The 18,796-nt window shown below is 37.5% G+C and overlaps 1 protein-coding gene across 3 annotated transcripts; it reads left to right on the top strand.

Moving 5' to 3' along the window:
* Positions 1 to 567: 567 nt before the first annotated feature.
* Positions 568 to 18,280, top strand: LOC146455173 (uncharacterized). Of its 3 annotated transcripts, none has more exons than XM_085094575.1 (12): positions 568 to 719; positions 857 to 1,057; positions 2,207 to 2,428; positions 3,015 to 3,304; positions 3,726 to 3,771; positions 4,863 to 5,071; positions 7,471 to 7,546; positions 9,447 to 9,917; positions 10,174 to 10,268; positions 11,123 to 11,179; positions 12,195 to 12,302; positions 13,446 to 18,280. In XM_085094575.1, exons 1-12 carry the CDS (start codon positions 716 to 718, stop codon positions 13,800 to 13,802), a joined length of 2,136 nt encoding a protein of 711 aa, XP_084950701.1. In that variant the 5' UTR covers positions 568 to 715; the 3' UTR covers positions 13,803 to 18,280. The 3 variants fall into 3 exon arrangements, with proteins under 3 accessions (XP_084950701.1, XP_084950702.1, XP_084950700.1); XM_085094576.1 differs by having other exon boundaries at positions 2,207 to 2,440; positions 3,186 to 3,304; XM_085094574.1 differs by having other exon boundaries at positions 2,207 to 2,440.
* The last annotated feature ends 516 nt before the right edge of the window (positions 18,281 to 18,796 follow it).

The raw sequence follows: 18,796 nt of genomic DNA, 5'->3' as shown, positions 1-18,796 counted from the left end.
AGCCGCTCTGCACGTGCGTTATAAATCTCGGTACATTTTCTTCTCGTCCTGTGCAAAATAAAAACGTAAAATGACCAAATTCAGGTCCCTTCCACACGTATCCATTTTCGTTTTAAGAAATTTCTCTATCCACAAGAAGCGTTTTTTATTTAAAATCGTATTTGCCCCTCGTCGACAGGATAAAACTGAATGAACAACAGAACAATGCCCCCAACCCTAAGAGAAAACAGAGCTTTTAAAAGGTGCAGGTCTAATGCCACACGTATCCGGTTTCGTTATGAAAACCCAAAAGTTCAACCTTTCGTCCTGCACGCATCCGCTGAAAACGATCACTGAATTCAGGCACCTACACGTGAACACGAAAAAGGCATTTTTATTTTCTCTTCCACAACATTTATTACTAATAACTAGCAAAAAACCGCGTGAAAAGGGATTACCGTCTTGAATTATGGGAATGCGGAAGTTAATTGAGTGTTTTTTCCTAGGGGTGGAGAAGGGGAGGGGCAATTCTTCCGTTGTTGTCTTGGTAACCTAACTAAAAGCGCGGATACCAAGCAAACGAATGTCCCATAATACCATTCGGTTTGAATTTCGAGAACTCCTCCAAGTTGCACCGGGGAGTTGAGTTGGAATTCTTTCGATTTTTCTCCAGATGTAGACCAATTTCCTTGCTGTTTTTGAACTCTCGTGGCTGTTATTTTGTTCTTTTGTCACCATGAGTAAGTATGTTTTTTCGTTGAGGTCTCATATATAGTCTTTGGTGTTGTTATTGCGGTCGAGTCAGATACAGTAGCTCCAAGCTACGCTACCGGTCATTTGGATTGAGTTAATCGATGGTGGTCACCTTGTTTATCAGGTAGGACAGCTCGCGTTACTTTCAGCTACGTTGCTGAACAAGAGGACGAACTTAGTCTAGAAGTTGGAGACATCATCACAAATATAGCAGACGTGGATGTTGGATGGTGCGAGGGAATACTTAACGGGAAAAAAGGAGTGTTTCCGAACAATTTTGTAGAGGAAGTAGTCGCTCCCGAGCCAAGCTCTAACGTTAACACAGGTGAGAAATTATAAATTTGGCATGTAGTCTTTAATCTGTAGATCAGATGGGGCTGATTTTTCCAGAATATGGGTGCTTGAGATTTTCACAAGGCATTATTTACGTCTCTCCATCTACTCTATTTACACTAAAATTAAGACTGACGCATACCTGCAAATGTACAGTTCAGTGCAAGCTCGTCCCTGCTCACGACCATGATGTGCCAGTTATTGCAGATCTTTAAGAACTGCACAGATTAAACGTCTTTAAAGCACTTCCCGTGCATTCAAGAAGCATTCTGAACATATTGACAGCCTTTTTTTTTCAAATTCGCCATCACTGTCTGGCTATAATTTGCGAACTGAATCAACATAAGCTTAATTTAATTTTAGTATTTTTCCTTTCAGCTTGCTTCATTAAATAAAGCTTCTTTACTAGTAATTGTATCAGGAAGTTTTGTTTTCGTCCGAGTTTCAAATTTCCTTAAATGGTTCGTAAAAAGCGGTACAATGTGGATATTTAAATGATAAATATTGGCTTGAAATTTAATATTTGTTGTTTTGTTATAAAAACTTGAATACTATATTTGGTCATCATTCGTAAATACATATATCATGACTTAATTTCAACGGAATATTACTGGGCCTGGATGTCCTAAAAAGAAATTAATTCTGATGTGTAAATCCAAGTTTCACGAAGGGTTGAATGGTATACAAAGTTTTTTTACTCTTGTTTATTTATTTGGAACTAAGTCTACAGTAGCTGAGCCCTCCATCCTGAACATTTTGTCCAGGATTGTAGTTGCTCAAAAGTTTTACTCCCGACTCCATGCTCCCTCCCCTCCATTCACTTTTGAGCATTAAGACACATAGATATCACACGCATGGTAGATCTGGTAGATCTTTCTCAAAGACATGAATTGTTAGTCAAGTAATTATTTGGTAAACAATTGTGTTACATCAATAATAGGTTTTCCTTCTCCAAAAAGTGTTATGGAAGAAACTAGCCCACACAGAGATATGAACTGGATTTTATTGAAGGCTCTTTTTATTACAGCTGTACATGAAAATATCTTCATGGTCGTAATATGGATATTTTCTGCAGCTACACAATGCCATAGACCTCTGCCTTGTAAAATAGGTTCTTATCATTTATTTTTGTCAATGACAGTTGTAGGCAAGAAGGCTAAAGTGACATTTGATTACGATGCCCAAGATCAAGATGAGCTGTCTCTGAAAATGGATGATATTATTGATGTTCTGGGTGAAGAAGAGCCTGGCTGGTGGAAAGGTCAACAAGGAAACAAAATTGGAGTGTTTCCCTCAAACTTTGTAGAACTCATTGATGGAAATGACATTGCACAATCTAAGGACAAACCAGTGGAGACAAAACGTAAACATCCAGGTTTGTTTCTGTATGCTAAGAAAATGCTGGGCTGTAAATGTACATGTCAACTTGTACTGTACTAGCATCCAGCCTCGTGGAACTAAATTCAAGTGTTTTTCTTTTTGCTGTGGCTTTAAGTCCAACTACATGTAAATAGGATCAATTGACACCAGTGTATCAATGCAGATGCAAATGTTTCCCAGTTTATCTAAAGTGAGATGTGTATTTGCAGTTCTAAGTAGGTTTTGCATCTGTGAGGCATTCATGAGTTTTTCTTAAGTCGAAAAACATTTTGTCTCATGTAGACAACATTTGCCTCTGAAACATATCATTCCTGGAGTGAAGCTTAATTAGAAACAGTGCCTCAGCATTCAACAGTGTTTTGTAAAATGAGTGATGTTCTGGGATACAGTGTACATGGTGCTGAGCTGCAGAAAGCTTTGTTAGTGCTGGTTTGTTCCAAGTCTCAGGCCTATCTGAAGTCTCATCGAGCGTCTGAACCCAGTATCAGTTGATTTGGCTTTAGTCATTAACAAAGGTGAAAATATCTTTTGATGTAAATAATACATATAGTATTGTGTTGACTTTGCAGAGGAACCTGTACCACAAGAAAAAGAGGCAGAAAAAAATGAACATGTAGACGGCTTGATTGATGAAGAGGATACAGGAATTACCAAAAGGCACTCTAGCTTTGGGGCAGCAGCCAAGAAGTTACCTGGTGGAGGGATGGGGTTTGGGAATCTAATCAATCCTAATATTTTAGCTGAGAAGAAACTCAAGAAAGTCCATCATGATGAAAAGAGAGAAAAAAAAGGAAAATCAGAGCTGGAAGAGAATTCTGCTCCAGTTACTGAACCAAGCAAAAAAACTAAAGCTCCTGTGGTAAGAAAACATTGCACAAGCTGCAGTTTGTGATGACTTGTGATACACTGTGGGGCATTTCTCCTCTGGGAGCGGGGGTGGTGAAACCTACACAGACCTACACCTACATGTAGGCTCATTTCAAAATATCAATCACATTCTACTTGATATAGAGGTCCAGAGGACACAGACAGCAGAAATGGCAGAGTAAACATGATTATTCAGTTTCCTTTGTTTGTGTCTTCTTGGCCTACCTTTAGGAACTTATTGCATCAACACCTTAAAATTCCCTTCTCCTAATTGAAAGTTCACTGAAATGCTAGCAGTGGCTTTGCTTTTGCATTCATTTTGCATTCATTCGTATTCATATAATCACATCAAAATGGAGATCTGCTGACTGGGTTTAACAAAGTCTTCCGATCATTTTGTTCATTTCGCTTAGAGTGCCAAGTCGAGACCAGCACCTCCTGTTCCTCTCACCTCCCCTGGTAAGTACAGTGTTTGTATCATACACAAGATAAATGTGATTTTCACTGCGTGTCATGGGAATTTTATGAACTGAATTTTCTAGCTTATTCTAATTTATAGTCAAAAGTAACTAGTTAACTTTTCAGCTACACAAAATTTGTCTTTCCTCATCCAACCCTAGAATTTAAAAAGGTATTGCAATTTCATAGATTGAAATACCTACATGTACAGTAGGGTACATGTACAAAACACTTAAAACTGGTGGAAATATTGTACCTGCAATGAACTTGCATTGTACTTGTATGTGTTCTAGCTAGCACAGACACTATCCCCTTGTTGCATTCTATCCATTGTTTTTCCCCACACGTACATCTAGTACTATTAACTTAAAAAAGATCTCTTTTGGATATAGTCATTCACAGAAAAGAAGCACACAATCATTATCAACCCTTTATTAATGTGCCCATGGCCAGCAATTTACTGCCTATAACTGTTTAGTCAATTACATGTACTGTTCTAGCCACAGGAATAGCAGCATTAGATGCACAGATTCACTTTGCTTGGTTTGAAATGACAGCTTTAGGTTTACGGTCCGGCTGACAGTTTATGGAAATACTCCAAAGATAAAACCTTATTCTAAAGAATGCAAACGAGGCTGAATTTCTCAAAGATGGAAACGTGTCCACTCTTCTTACTTTCCTTTTTAATGCTTACATTGCTTGAAGCTTTTGTCAAATTCATGTTCATTGCTGACTGAAGAATACACACAAATGGACACGACAATTTCTCTGTGGTCAAATTACATACAGACTGTGTCTAATTCAAGGTGTGTGTAATAGTTCACATATTGTGCAAGTCATTTGCACATAAATCTGCCATATTGCATGCATTTTGCTGCTATTCCTGTGGCCATTACTGTATTTGGTTCCCTTGAACTCCCCCAGTGCTACGAGATTGTCAGCATTTTTCCAAGCATTTTGTCAGCATTTTTTGCAACCAGCCATGGGGATTGAAAGGTTTTCTCTGAGGATAGAGCTATAGTTTGTCGCAGTGAACATTGCATCCCTTGAATTGAGTGCTCACTCTTTAATAATTCTTTCTTAATTTTCAGTCAAGAAGCAAAATGAACGAGCCAAAGTTACGTTTGCCTACGAGCCTGAAAATGCCGATGAACTTAAGTTAGTCGAAGGTGACATTGTCACCGTACTGAACAAAGATATTGTTGACAGTGATGGTTGGTGGGAAGGAGAAGTGAATGGCAAAGTTGGCATGTTTCCCAACAACTTTGTTGAACTGCTGCCTCCTGAGGAGGAAGACAAGGTGAATATACCAATCAGTTTCATGCATGTTGAGGGTTCTGAAGGGTTAAAATGGGAACTGAGATTTTCCCCTTTTTCACATGGGAAAATGTGATTTGATGCACTGGACGTGGGATTTAGTCATTACGTTTGGGCACTGGGAATGGAATCTTAGGATTTAGTTATGTTTGTGTTTACATTTTTATCCCAGAGGGAATACAGTATTAACCGCCCTAGCAGTGATCAGCATCAAATTTTTCCTTGTAATATTATGCACTTAATGTATTGTCCCGAGGGAAACAGTTAAAAGTTTTGTTTTCCCGAGAGTCCTTCATCTGGGGAAACATCAGGACCCAAGGGAAAAACAAATAAACTAACTAGTTTTCTGAGGGACCATACATTGAGTGCTTTGTTTTATATTTAGACTTTCCCTTCAACAATACACCTGTGACAGCAAAACAAACAAACAAACAACTGAGAGGGCAACAACTGCAGAATTGTATCCCGGTCGGGATACATTTGAACATGTATTTGATCAGGGTCATGTGACCAAGCATCAACCAATCACAGTGTTCGTTTTGTTGAGTGAAAGTCTAGGTATATAACAACAGTGCTTATTCAAGCCCAAAGATGAATGTTTAACTCGTGAATGCGCGCATGCGCAATGAACGAGTTATAGCGATAGCTGACTGTTGACTTGGTTGGTCGGTCGGTTCTGTCGTTAACTTTCGGCGTGCGCAGTGAATGAGTTTTTTAATAAAGAAAAAAACACGCGAACATTTATTGTTCACGGCGCATCAGGATTTTCTTATTCAGTATGTAGAGAATAACTTGACGATCATTTAGTGCAAGAATGGAGATTTTTCGTTAAATCTGAGCAAAGTTACATTTTTTTTTTCAGTTTTTCAGAAAGTCCGGGGTCGACTAAACTCAATTAGTGAAAAAAAAAAACACGCGAACATTTTTTTCACGACGCATCAGAATTCTCTTATTCATTCTGTAGAGAATAATTTGACAATCATTCTAGTGTAAGAATGGAGATTTTTCGTTGAATCTTAGCAAAGTTATAAGTTTTTTCTTTGTTTTTTTTTTTACAAAGTTCGGTGTCTTTTAAGAATCAAAAATAATTTAATTTAGAAATAATTTAATTAAAATATAATTTAATTTAAAAGTAATTGTCGGCATGGACTTTGAATAAACAAGACGCTTTTTAGAGCTTTTACATGTACCTTAAGCACAAGTGGCCTTATTTATTGTAGGCCTTGCCGATTTTTTAACCCTTCGTGATTGAACTAACTGAATCGTTTTAGGCAGAAAGAATGCGTGATGTAGCATTGCACAACTTGAAATTTTGCCACCAGAAAATGTCTTCAGCTGCAAGAAGCACTCTTTTTAACTGAAATGTTCACTGCTAATCATAACTTTTTGCATACATGAAAACTCGACATCTTTCATCATATTTTTCCATCAAGTAGATTAGTTTGCTAAAAAAACTAGTTTTGCTGTCAGTTTTCACGTGAAAGCGGAACGTGCCATGTCACGCATCATTGGCGTCGTAAACAAAATTATGCAAATTTCTGGTGAAATGAACACTTTAAGATCTTGTCGGCTTTCATAGAGGTTTCAAAGGGAAAAAATGTTTCATTTTCGAAATTTACAACTGGTAATTTATGGGAAAGCAAAAGGACGCAGTCAAAAAATAATTCTTATTTAGTAAGAGCTTGTCATATTTCTTTATTTTTACTTGAGGATTGCGTGGACTGAACTCCAAAGGAAAAATTTCATGCATTTATGTCGGGCATGAAATGTTTTGCAATACTTTGTTGAACAGATTTCCCTTTGTGAGATCGGCTTGAAAAACGCAAATCTACCTGGAAGTTAAAAAAAAGGAATGCCCTACAGTAATTTTGTAATTTTAATTCCCAAAAAAACTTCACTTGCCCATCGGGCAAGTGATGGCCAGAATCCACTAGCCCGATCGCAAAATCCAGTAGCCCCAGACTATCGGACACGAATTTGCATGACGTAGCTGCACATGGCGTGCTTCTATGAACTTTGAATTAAAAAAAAAGTGATTTTATTTTAATCGGCGCATCAGAATAATCTTATTCAATCTGTATCTAGAGAATAATTTGACAATCATTTTTATAGTACAAGAATGGTTATTTTTCGTTACATAATCGGGTAAAGATATAATTTCTTTTAGCTTTCAAGGAAGTTTCCGTAGCCGTCCAAATTTCAATTACTATGTGTCATCTGCATTCATGAGTTGGCTTACAGGAGCCTTTGATCTTGATATTTTAATAACTTCCTCCCAGTACTTTAGAATAGTATGGGGACAAGATAGGAGAATTTGTTCTTTGATGTTAGGGGTTGAAGGGTTAATAATTATTTATCTTATTGTTTTTCTTTCTTTTACAGGCTTCTGTTCCTCCCACAGATGGCAAGAGAGGCGTGCCTGTGCCACCGAAAAAGGATGAAACAAAAACATCACCAAGTGAGTGTACAGCAACTGAAGAACATCTAGCGTACAATGAATAAAATTCATTTAAGGTGGCTGCACACGGTTTGCGCAAGCTTAACAGGCTCATCCTTAATGATGCTAGTACTTAAGCGTTTGCTGCGTTGTGGTAAGCAAATATGGCATCGATAAAGTGATCCCTCAATTTTATATAAAATGGATCACAAAGTTGAGTTCTGTTCTTAAAATAATCTAGTTTCTCGTTTGTGAACCCTTTTTCTTTTATCACTCAACATGAAAGTGAGCTCACAAAGAGCCAAGTCTTTTTGCACGCTTTTCATCCCAATTAAAAGCCATGCATGCACATTTGACCAAAAAATTGTGACTGGTTGTTTTAGTTGAAATGAACTGTTTTCTTAGGAACCGCTCGTAAGAATTTCATGAAATTTGACAAAACTGTAGTTTTCTAGAAGTGTAACTCGCCTACAAACAAAAACCCAAATCTGACAGATGATCTCTTCATATAACAAAAACAATATTAAACCAAAACCAGTTGATATTAACAGGAGACCTCTCTGAAAGCAGCATCACTATGTCAGCTTTTCGAGAGACAGAAAATGGAAAAAATCTAACGTGTGCATTTTCTAAAAATTAAAGAAAACTATTGTTTGTGGACTGTAGTAGCTTGCTGCATTACCATGGCAATGGCACCTAGCTCAACAACAAGTATCAAAATTTATTCCTTCTTAGTTAATCTTGCACCATGCTAATTTCGGGCACCCAGAAGTACGTAGTTTGCAAATAATGTTTACTAACACCTGCATACTAGAACTGTGTTCGGTCACCTCATGCCCGATCAAGCACATATTGTATGCACAGTTACACTGGGCTATAAACTATTTAAAATTTATGTAGTTCTTGTGGACTAATTCACGAAAGGCTTTTGGCTTGACCAGCCATTCAGAATCTGTGAGTTCATATAGTTCTTTGTGTCCTTCACAAATGAATATAACACTCTCTGATCAATGCTCAAGTGGATATATGTTGGCTTCACTAGATAACTCCGGGTTCAACACTTTTATTCTTCCTTTGGCTAAATGCTGGGGCTACACTCTACAGCTGTATAATTTGTTGGCCTGATTTGTCAGCTGGACAGTATGGGAATGCAAAAAATTATTGTATACAGTATGTCCATTGGTAGCTGATTTCGATTTTGAGTTTTGATTGACATGCCAGTTTCTCTGAGAGTGCCGGTCCAACTTGATAAAAGTTTGCTTCACACTGCTACAGATTTCTTTTATTATTATTATTATTATTATTATTATTATTATTATTATTATTATTATTATTATTATTATTATTGTTATTATTATTTTCTGAATTATTATTATTATTATTATTTTCTGAATTATGCCGACTTTCATTTCACAAATGGGCCATAAATTGGGTGTCAAAATACCTGGACAATTCGTGCTGGTGGCCTTTACTGTAACTCGGACCAACAAACTTTAGTGTGTAAACTGGCATGTTGTTCCAGAAAATATCCACCCCCCTCCCCTCACTGCAGAATTTTTTTTTTTGGCTTGAATTTTCTAGAACTGCACAGTGGTATTCCATCATGTAATATGTTCACTTATATCCAGAAATGCAGCTAACCCTGAATTTGGGTACTTCATATAAAACAGGCATTTTTGTCATTTTCATATATGACTTCATGTTTGACAGAATTATTTGTGGTTTAGTAAGAGTTAAGGTAAGGGGACGCCTTGTGATATCTATCATACAGTTCATGAATCTCATTAGCATACTTTTTTGGACATATATCTCAATATGTTCCTCAGGAGTATGCCTTTGTTGTGTACCAATGGATTTTTCGCATAAATTTGAAAGAAGTATCTTTCAAATAATTTATATGTATGTTGTTTTGTTTTGTTAGTACGTAAGAAGCCTCCACCATCCCTCCCTGTGAAAGACGAATCAGACTCAGATGCTGCTCCGGAGCCAGCCCTCCCACCTGGACGGCCAGATATGAAGCCAGCGCATGTTACGTCAAAGGAACAAGCCTCACCTAAGAAGACTGTTCCATCCCATCCTCCTGGGGGTGGATCAGATTCTGTAGAGGCACCCCGACCAACGCCTGGAAAGAAGCCGGCAGCACCACAAAAGCCTAGTCTTCCACCTAAGAAACCTTTACCGGTGAAGACTAAGAAACCTGACATTACAGTTAAGAAGCCGCTAGAGAAGAAGGTGGAGCCCGAGAAAAGTGCAGCTGTGAGAAAGAGCGTGGAGGATACCAGGGAGCGAGCTGATAGCAAGCAGGCCGAGAGTTCTCACGTGAAAGAGACACCAAAGGATGAGGAGCATTCCAAGCCAATGCCTGAAATCAAGACAGAAAATGTTGAAGAAGGTACGTGTGTTTGAGCAGTATGGATACTGCATGACCGTCGTCATTCTACTGTATGTTGGGTGGTCTGTGACCAAGATAGGAGAATTTGTTCTTTGATATTAGGGGTTTATAAAGTGTTAAACATGTTGTCACTTTGGATAATTTACAAAGTTTTGATTCCCTGGAGATGTGTTCTGTTCAGTAATTTAATGTGACATTTAAGAGAGTTTAGTGTTTGTATTAGTTGATTTTGACTATCTGTTTATCTTTGTTGTAGCTCTAATTTCTTTTGATGACGTCCCAGAGACAGAAACACTAACCCATTTGACTACGAACAGAGCCAAACTCCCTCAAAAGAGGCCACCATCCAAGGTCTTGTGAGACTTCTTGTTTCAAAATTGAATTCATAATTTCATTAGACAGAGAAGTTTTAGAGATAGAAATTAAAAACTAGTGAAATTAGTAAGGAACAACTTTTGCCTATCCTGATGACAGTCGGCATTGTCAAGTTCAAGTGTCAAATGGCACTTTTCGATCCTGAAGAAAGGTCAAAGCAAACTGGACTGCCTCATTAATGAGATGGTTTTTTGGAGAAGTTAAACCGGATCTTACAGGTAGAAGAAGGAAGTTATTCTGTTATTCTGTAATTGCTTTATACATTGTACCATCAAAAAACAAGGATTATTTCTACAGGAACTCTGAAATCTCCCCAGCGATGTTCAAAACTGACATGAAAATTTCAAAAGTCCATTCAAATTTCAAAAATACTGGTCACGTGTGACGTGGATTGACTGTAAGTAGAGCAAAACTCTCAGAGCAAAATTAATACAGAAGCCCAGTCAATTTAATTACAGACTTGCACATTGTTATGATATCAAGTCTTGGCATGGGGGGTGGCTGTATTGCTGGCCATGTTGTTTTATGTCAACATAGGCCTCTAGACTTTCAAAAAAGTCCTTCGTCCGATTTACATGGCCTCTCGCGACCTCGTCGCTCGTGCACGGTCTAAGAAAGCTCGCTCTGCTCGCCAAACTCACGAGGTCAACTTGTAGGAAGTCTACATAGGCCTCCTGTGCTGCACGGGCAATTCTGTCATTATTATTTTAGCACCATCATTACCAATAATTTATGTTGTGTAGTCTCATCACTTTTGGTTGTATAGCGTCCAAATGAAAATGCACTTTTTCTGAAATTTTGAATAATTGTCACATGTTGTTTGGTTTCAGGAGGGGCGGTCGACAGACTCTGCTCGTCTTAGTGGAAACTTTGAGGACCAACTTGCTGTAAGTTATAACTGATGTTTTCTTGAATAATTATGGAATAAGGCTAAATAAATCAAATTTATTTGTAATGACCCCACAGGCTTCTAGCTTTAATCTAACCAAATTGTCAAATGTAAGGGCAGAGTTGCAGTCTGGGCCTACCTGGCGCCCATGTGACTAGAGCTTAACCCAGTTCCTGTAACATAAAGTGCCAAGGAATAGTAATTACTCCTTGCTGTATGGCATTTTAGTCCCCTGGATTGTCACCACCAGCATCTTGCTGATGGTTCCCATTTGTTACCACAGTTGCAGCGCAACAAACTCAACTGGGACCACCGATAAAACCGACACTTTGAAATTATTTGAAAGAAATGTAGATTGTTTTTGATTAGTTTACAAACTACCAAAGCCAGACTCCTTTGTTGTAAACGTGACCTGTGATTGGCTGATCAATGTTGGGTGGCCCCGGTTGAGTTTGTTGCACTGTAAGAGAGAGACAGTCTCAAGAAAATGTTCTTGTCTAAGGAAAGTACTTGTCAATGCAGAGCCACACCTAGCCACCCTTCGCCTCCTCATCAAAATTTAAAAATAAATAAATAAATAAATCATAATAATAATAATGAATCATAATAATAATAATAATAATAATAATAATAATAATAATAATAGTAATAATAATAATAATAATAACAACTTTAAGTGTCAATGTATTTAGCGCAGAGCACTAATTGGGGACACTTTCCAGATCGAATTGGAATTTTAAAGAAGGGTTGGTTTTTGAGGAGAAGGGAAAACCGGAAAACAGGAGTACCCTGAGAAAAACCCTTTTGGAGCAAGGAAGACAACCAACAACAAACTCAACCCACAAATGACACTGAGTACGGGAATCGAACCCGGGCCACATTGGTGGGAGGCAAGTGCTCACGCCACTGCGCTATCCGTGCCTAGATCCCTGCTGCCCATAAAATTATCATAACCAAAAATAAAAGAAATCTACTGTAATTTGTAACGAGAAGTAATAAATTCTTTTTGCCAGGAAACAATTAAACAGCCACCTGGCCGCCCTAAAGAAGCACCAAAAGAACCAGCTTGGAAAAGAGAGGTTCGAGAAGCCCGGGAAAAGAAACAGACTGCAGATGAGAAGGTGAGACGTGTAATCTGATAAAGAATTGTTATTGATTGTCAAAGTGGCTATACTCTGACTTGACAAGTAGGTGACATAGATTGTGAATGTTGTAGGTCACACCAGGCACTCGAATCTCTTTACGATGACCAAGTTACCTTATTGACTCCGTCGGTAAACCAAGCATTCTTTACAATGTATCTAACGTGGTCATTACGCTTAATTGTAGTACACTAACTGTTAACAAGTGCGGGTTGTGAGCATCTCCACAGAACTGCTGCATTATTGTACATCATAACATGGTTTATTATAGTAAGCGGCATTGCAGAATTAGCCCAAACGATATCATGGGTGACAAATTACTCCTTAATTTTGGCGCGAAATTTCAATTAACGTGAAATTACAAAATTGCTATGGCAACGTTCTAGATACAATTACAAAGTCAAAAGTGACAAATTTAATTTGCCGTCAAAGCATCTTATAAAAAGTTCTAAATTCGTATGTTCTCAAGTATGAGAAGCTGAAATATAAAGGGGGCCCGTTGCGTGATAAAAGGCCTTCTACAATTTTCGATGTTGGCCTACTGAGCCCTCAAAAACCAGTTTCTAGTATATACCTTGATTGCGATTCGGTTTTTAAAGATATGGAAGATCACGTTTCAAATGGAAGAGGATATTTCGTGTATTCGCTGTCGTTGATTCGGTTTTTCTTTGTCTAAAGGCAATTCCTTCATTATCAACTGCCAAAAGCGATGCTGTATTACACGTACTTAATAATTAATAATAAATAATAATAAAGAATAGTTTATTCAAGATGCAAACCAAAGTTACAAAGAAAAAGACATCTTCAAAAGGAAGTAAGGAGGTTATCCCTATGTTAATACTCCCCAACATAAAACATGCAGAAAATATTTAAGAAGTAAAATACCACGAATTACCCTGTAAGAATTAAGAAAATTTTCAGAATAATAATGGTAAAACTCATCAATTAAGCATCGAGGTACAGTTTTAGTTCGGCTTTGAACGTCTGAAAGCTACCAGCTTCAACTATGTCTTTAGGTAGGTCATTCCACAGCTTATAATACAGTAACGATAAACAAGGGACTGTATAAGCTCTCTCCGAACTGCTGTTATTGTAATTGATTCAGTCTTTCTTTGTTTATAGGCACCTCCTCCTACATTAACTCCCAAAAGCGATGCTGTAGAAAAACGGAAGTCAATACACAAAGAAGAGGCACAGGCGCAAGCTCCGCCCGTCCAGAAAGTCGAGCCTTTTGCGACGGCAGCACCAGGTGAGGTTGAAAAGTTGCGAAAAGAGGTTTCCGAGCTGCGAGAAATGATGAGCAAAATGGAGAAGAAGTACAGCGAAATGATGAAGAAACTAGAAAACGAGATCGAAATGCTCACAAATGACTTTGATGAAGAAAAGAAACAAAACGCAGCGCAAATCGCTTCGTTCAAAGTGGAATTAGACAGACTAAAGAGACGCCAGTCTCGATTTAGCGTAGAGGACTCTCAGTGACACAGATGCCAAATGAACGTTTAGATTTAGCCAGGTGAAACAAAGAAGTTGCTCGGCGTTCTGACGCCTTTGGTTAGTGCTCATTCATTCACATGTTAGGAAAATTAAAAAAATGTTTTACAATTGTATCGAATACATCGGACGGGCACCGGCTGGCCCTGGACATAGCGTTTACTTAAAGGGGAAGTATTACGAGAATCTGATGTCATTTAAAAAGCCAAAAACGTTTGTCTGTCAACAGAAAGAAGAAGATAATTGTCCACTTTTGTTACAAATTATCACCCCAGTGCAATAAAACTGTCGATTAGTGCCTCTGGCCAGAGACAGAGTAAGTCGGAATGGATTTAAATTTGAAAAATGTTAGGCTAATTTTTTTCAAGTTCTCGCATTTTTGTTTCCAAAAGTTGTTCCTTTCAAGAATTGAGTTGATTTCTTTCCTTTCGTTGTTTCTAGAATTATTTTGTAGCCAAGTGAAGGTCTCATTTCACCATTTTTAAGAAAAGAGGTAAAAAACCCCATGACACTTCCCCTTTAAATCAATAGTATGCAGTGAGACCCCGTCTTATGACCACCCCAGTAATGCCACCAGTGACCAACATCAAATTTCTCCTACTGTGTCACTACCTAATCAACCACTAAAGTGTTACGAGAAAATAGGAAATGATCGCCGAAGATGAGATGTCTATATTAGCCCAACTAGTACCATGAGAAATAGGTGGTAACTAGTGAGGACAATATACATTTTGATTTTTGGGCCTCGTTATTACGTGCTCTTTCTTTCTGCTCCAACAAAAACGCATGCCACCATTTAATTTAAAGGAAACCTCCACTCTCGAAACATATTTACGTTAAATTACGTTGGAAAACTTGGAAATAATATTTTAGTGTCGGACAAAAGATGATTTGATTATGGCCTATGTTTCCCGGGCGCCGCCATCTTGGATCTCATGACGTAATACGGTTGCTCAATTGTTTCACACAAAAGAACTTCCGCTGAATAACAATAGCGGCAACCGTTACACGTCATAAAATTCAAAAATGGCTAAGCCCAGGAAATTTAAAAATAGTCGATAATCTTATCTAATTTTTAACACACTTAAATATCATTTCTACGTTTTATACTACAATTTAGAATTTAGGCACTATTTCCCACAATTTACCATTAATTTGTTGTCAGAGTGGAGGTTCCCTTTAAGTGCTCCATCAATCTCCCTCCTTTTATATACGTCCCTAATTTTGGTTTGTAAGTAAACGTGGTCTTCAGTGCAGTGTGCAGTGAGAAACCCATTGGCGCGAGACTTCAATTACTTGTAGAATTTTGGAAAAGTTACTTTTGGTTTTAAGACTCATGATTTGTAACAATTCTCTTATATCTAATATCCGCCCTCACCCACCTCCCTTTTCTCGAGGAGTAAAGTTAAGAAAGTCACCCAGAAACTTAACTGAGGGGCACTGTCATGGCGATTTTGCTGTATATTGGTCAAAACTACTCCGATATTTGACAAAGAACCTCTTCAATAACATGGAATTATCCTTAGAGCACCGGGATGAAAGTTTGAATAATTTGTCTGAAGAAGAAAAACTACAATCGGTTATGAGCCCTTTTTTTTTTTTTTTTTTTTTCCTGAAAAGGAACTTGAAAAAACTGGCCAATTTTTTTTCAAGTTTCAATTCATTTCCATCCTCGCCATCCGCGGCTAAAGATGAATGATACTAGCTTCTGTGCACTAGTAGGGTTGTATTTGACAAAACCGAACAATTATTTTAACGTTTGCATCCATACAAATATGTGTTTTTGGCTATTCAAAGTGACAATAAAAATAGGTGATACTGCCCCTGTAAGTTTTAGAGCTTTCACGGTACTCTGTCATCTCAGAACCTTGTTTTATTAATCCGAGTAGGCCGCTGTAAAAGGGGCTCCACTGTAATCTATAGAGAGGATTTTCAATTATAGTTTAGTCCCTATCGTTATACTTAAATTCGAATCAAGGACAAATCGTTCAAAGGAAAATTGTATTTTGGTAACATCGTGCATGTTGGTGATCGCGTTAGGCTAAAACAAATATATTAACAATAAATCAAAAAGTAAATTTGTACGCTGCAAGGGATTTTGTAGTAAAATATCAAAAACGGATGCAATTGTTTCATCTGGATTTCAACTAGACAATTGCCTATCTTTTTTCTTAGCTTTGGCATCCCCTGTTGTTATAATCATTACTACCTTTTTTCTCTGAAGTTGAAACAATATGATGAGATTTTCCTTGCAGTATTAATGTGAACGAAACAGGTAATTTACGCCCTTGACCGTAATGTTTTTCTGTATCTTTTGTGTGAAGCCGCTTTTTCACACACTGAGACAGCCTCGACTGTCTTGTTACACATTAGACAATTGAATTAGTTTGCTTCAGTGAAAAGTTTTATTTTGTTTTCTGTTGTACCATTTAAAGATAGTCGTATAAACCCTTTCCTTACCAAATTTTTTGGCCCATTTTTTCCGAAACGGTAAAGAAAACCCAGCCTGCTAATGTAATTTGTCGTTTAAAAAGGTCTTGATGAGTGTAATTCATTTCTGAAAATCAAGATAACTGAAGGAAGTCAGGTCTTTGATAGAAATGGTTTTAAAACATGAAAAATAAAAACTACAAAATTTCACTGATCGACTCGTGTGATAGGTATACCTCAAAACTGTAGCTTATTTCGCAGCTTTTAATGCACAGATGACTCTGAGATATGTGTGACTCTGTAAATCCATTAAATGAAAATATTCAACAAATCAAAGGGGTGGTAAACCACATCATAGATACAAGAGGGTACCATTTTTTCCTTAGAAATGCAAAGATCTTTCCAAGACCAATTTGCTGACGAAATTTCACTGTAATTGGGCAAATACTGACCAAGTTATGTGTAGAGGACCCACTAAAGTGGGTCTTGGGTAGGAAAGGATTAAAGACTTCATTCTTAAACTGATTCTCATAACTTGTCGATGAATCGTTGCAACCTTCATGTTGGCAAACTAAGAACAGTTGTAAATGAAATTATACGCTGTACAAAAGTACATGTTAATAATTCCGCAACCAAATACTTAAGAATTTGTATTGATAAACCTCAAAGGTACGGTCATTATCGCCGTTTTGTTTTCCTTGTTGCTATCCCGAAGAGACTAGTAAAACTCAGATGAGCTCTACTTAAAAAAGCCCGGTCATTATGTTATCAAAGACAATTCACTTACTCACAAAGAAACCGAAATTTTGAATTGACTTCCTCTGTGACATAAACATTTTCAGTTATTTCGTATAGTTTGTGATCGATCTCTTGTAACTATTCTTAATTTTTTTTTTAATAGCTCTTAGTCCCATAGAGTTTACATCTGAGTGAAAAAACAAAAAAACAAAACAAAAAACAAAAAATAATAATAATAATAATAATAATAATAATAATAATAATAATAATAATAATAATAATAATAATAATAATAATAATAATAACCAAAAAATAGGTATTTGTAGTTCAGTAGATCGACACTTCAAGTAGACAGGATCAAACAGAAGCTACAATTTTTGTTATGTCCTTGACTTTAGAATTGAACCTTTCGAAGGTGAAAGTTGGAATCCCAGCCACATTTAGGACACCCTGCTAGTAGAATCTTTCCTACTCCTCGAACAAAAGGCTCTCTTCCTTTTCCTTCTCTGGGAGTCAGTGAGAGGCTCTGCTCACACGTTACATTTATAGACATTTTTTGCCTTCCATAAACAGTACTTCGAGATGAACTCGCCGCTGCGCTCCTCCTTGGCTGTAAGTTCACGCAATACTTGATTTTGTAAAAAATGCTGAATATTTACACTCTAGAGAAAATAAGACCGAACAGCAAAATACTTTGTCCTCGACAGCAGTTATTTTCATCCACAAACTAAAAAGGTAAGAACACGCTGTGCAGCACCGCAGCAAACTACTGCTCACTGGCTTACATTTGAATGGTCACACTTTAGGATTTCATTCAGACTCAACAGTTAGAACCCCCTTGTACAGTATAATAAACAGCACCACAGCAAAGTACTGCTCAGTCATGTATAAAGTTGTCGGAAAGCTTACGTGTCAAGACCGCAAGGCGGTATGGGTAATTTATTAACAACTTTATCAAACTTGACTCATCACTGCAGAGTCTAAATCACAGGGCAAAAAAGGAAGGTATTTTCTCCTATCCTATGGCACTGACAACCGTAAAAGTATAGCACAATTACAAGATTTATAAGCTACCCATAGTACCTTGCGGTCTTGTCGCGTAAGATGGAGTCCGACAACGTTATTGAAGTGGCTGTATGCAGTGAATTCAACGGCACGTCACTCCAGGTTTAGCCGTAGAGGAGAGGGCTAGCGGCATAAACGTTTGAATGTTGGTAACACACGAAATAGTTTTGCTATAAATGATAGAAATTTTATAATTGTTAATGAAATGAAATAAAATGTGTATTGTTATTTGACCTATGGTGTATGACATGAGTGTTTTCTTGGTTTCCGATCCTTTGTCAGTTTTGCTAATGTCCTTACCCTAGAGATGTAAATGTTTGCCTGATTTTTTCGAGCTTTTTAGCAAGCTCCGGATGCTCTGAATACCCTTCAATACAACTGGCGTAATACAGCAATACAGCATGCATGGCGGTTGAAACTTCCACAGTACAGGCACCCCAAGCTCTATAAGAGGTATAGACGTCACGGCGACCATTGCGTAACGGCGATATTATAAGGATTTGTATGGGAATAAACGATTCCTACTTCAATTTAAAAATGCCAACGAGTTTTCAATGTGGTTTTCCTATGTGGGTTTTGGAGCTCTGTATATAGAAAGAAAAGCAATGGAACTAAAACTCAATGGAATCGCACTAGATCGCTCCAAAAACCACATAGGAGAAAGAACAACAGAGAAGGGAGTTCAGGTAGGGATTTTTTTTTTTTTATTGAAAACTCGTTGGCATTTTTAAATTGAAGTTAGCCTGTTC

This window comes from Pavona decussata, unplaced genomic scaffold (genome assembly GCF_977016875.1).
Source record: "Pavona decussata unplaced genomic scaffold, jaPavDecu1.1 SCAFFOLD_285, whole genome shotgun sequence".
Classification (NCBI taxonomy): Eukaryota; Metazoa; Cnidaria; class Anthozoa; order Scleractinia; family Agariciidae; genus Pavona; species Pavona decussata.
Note: the sequence above shows the minus strand (reverse complement) of the source record. Positions and strands in the feature narration are given on the sequence as shown.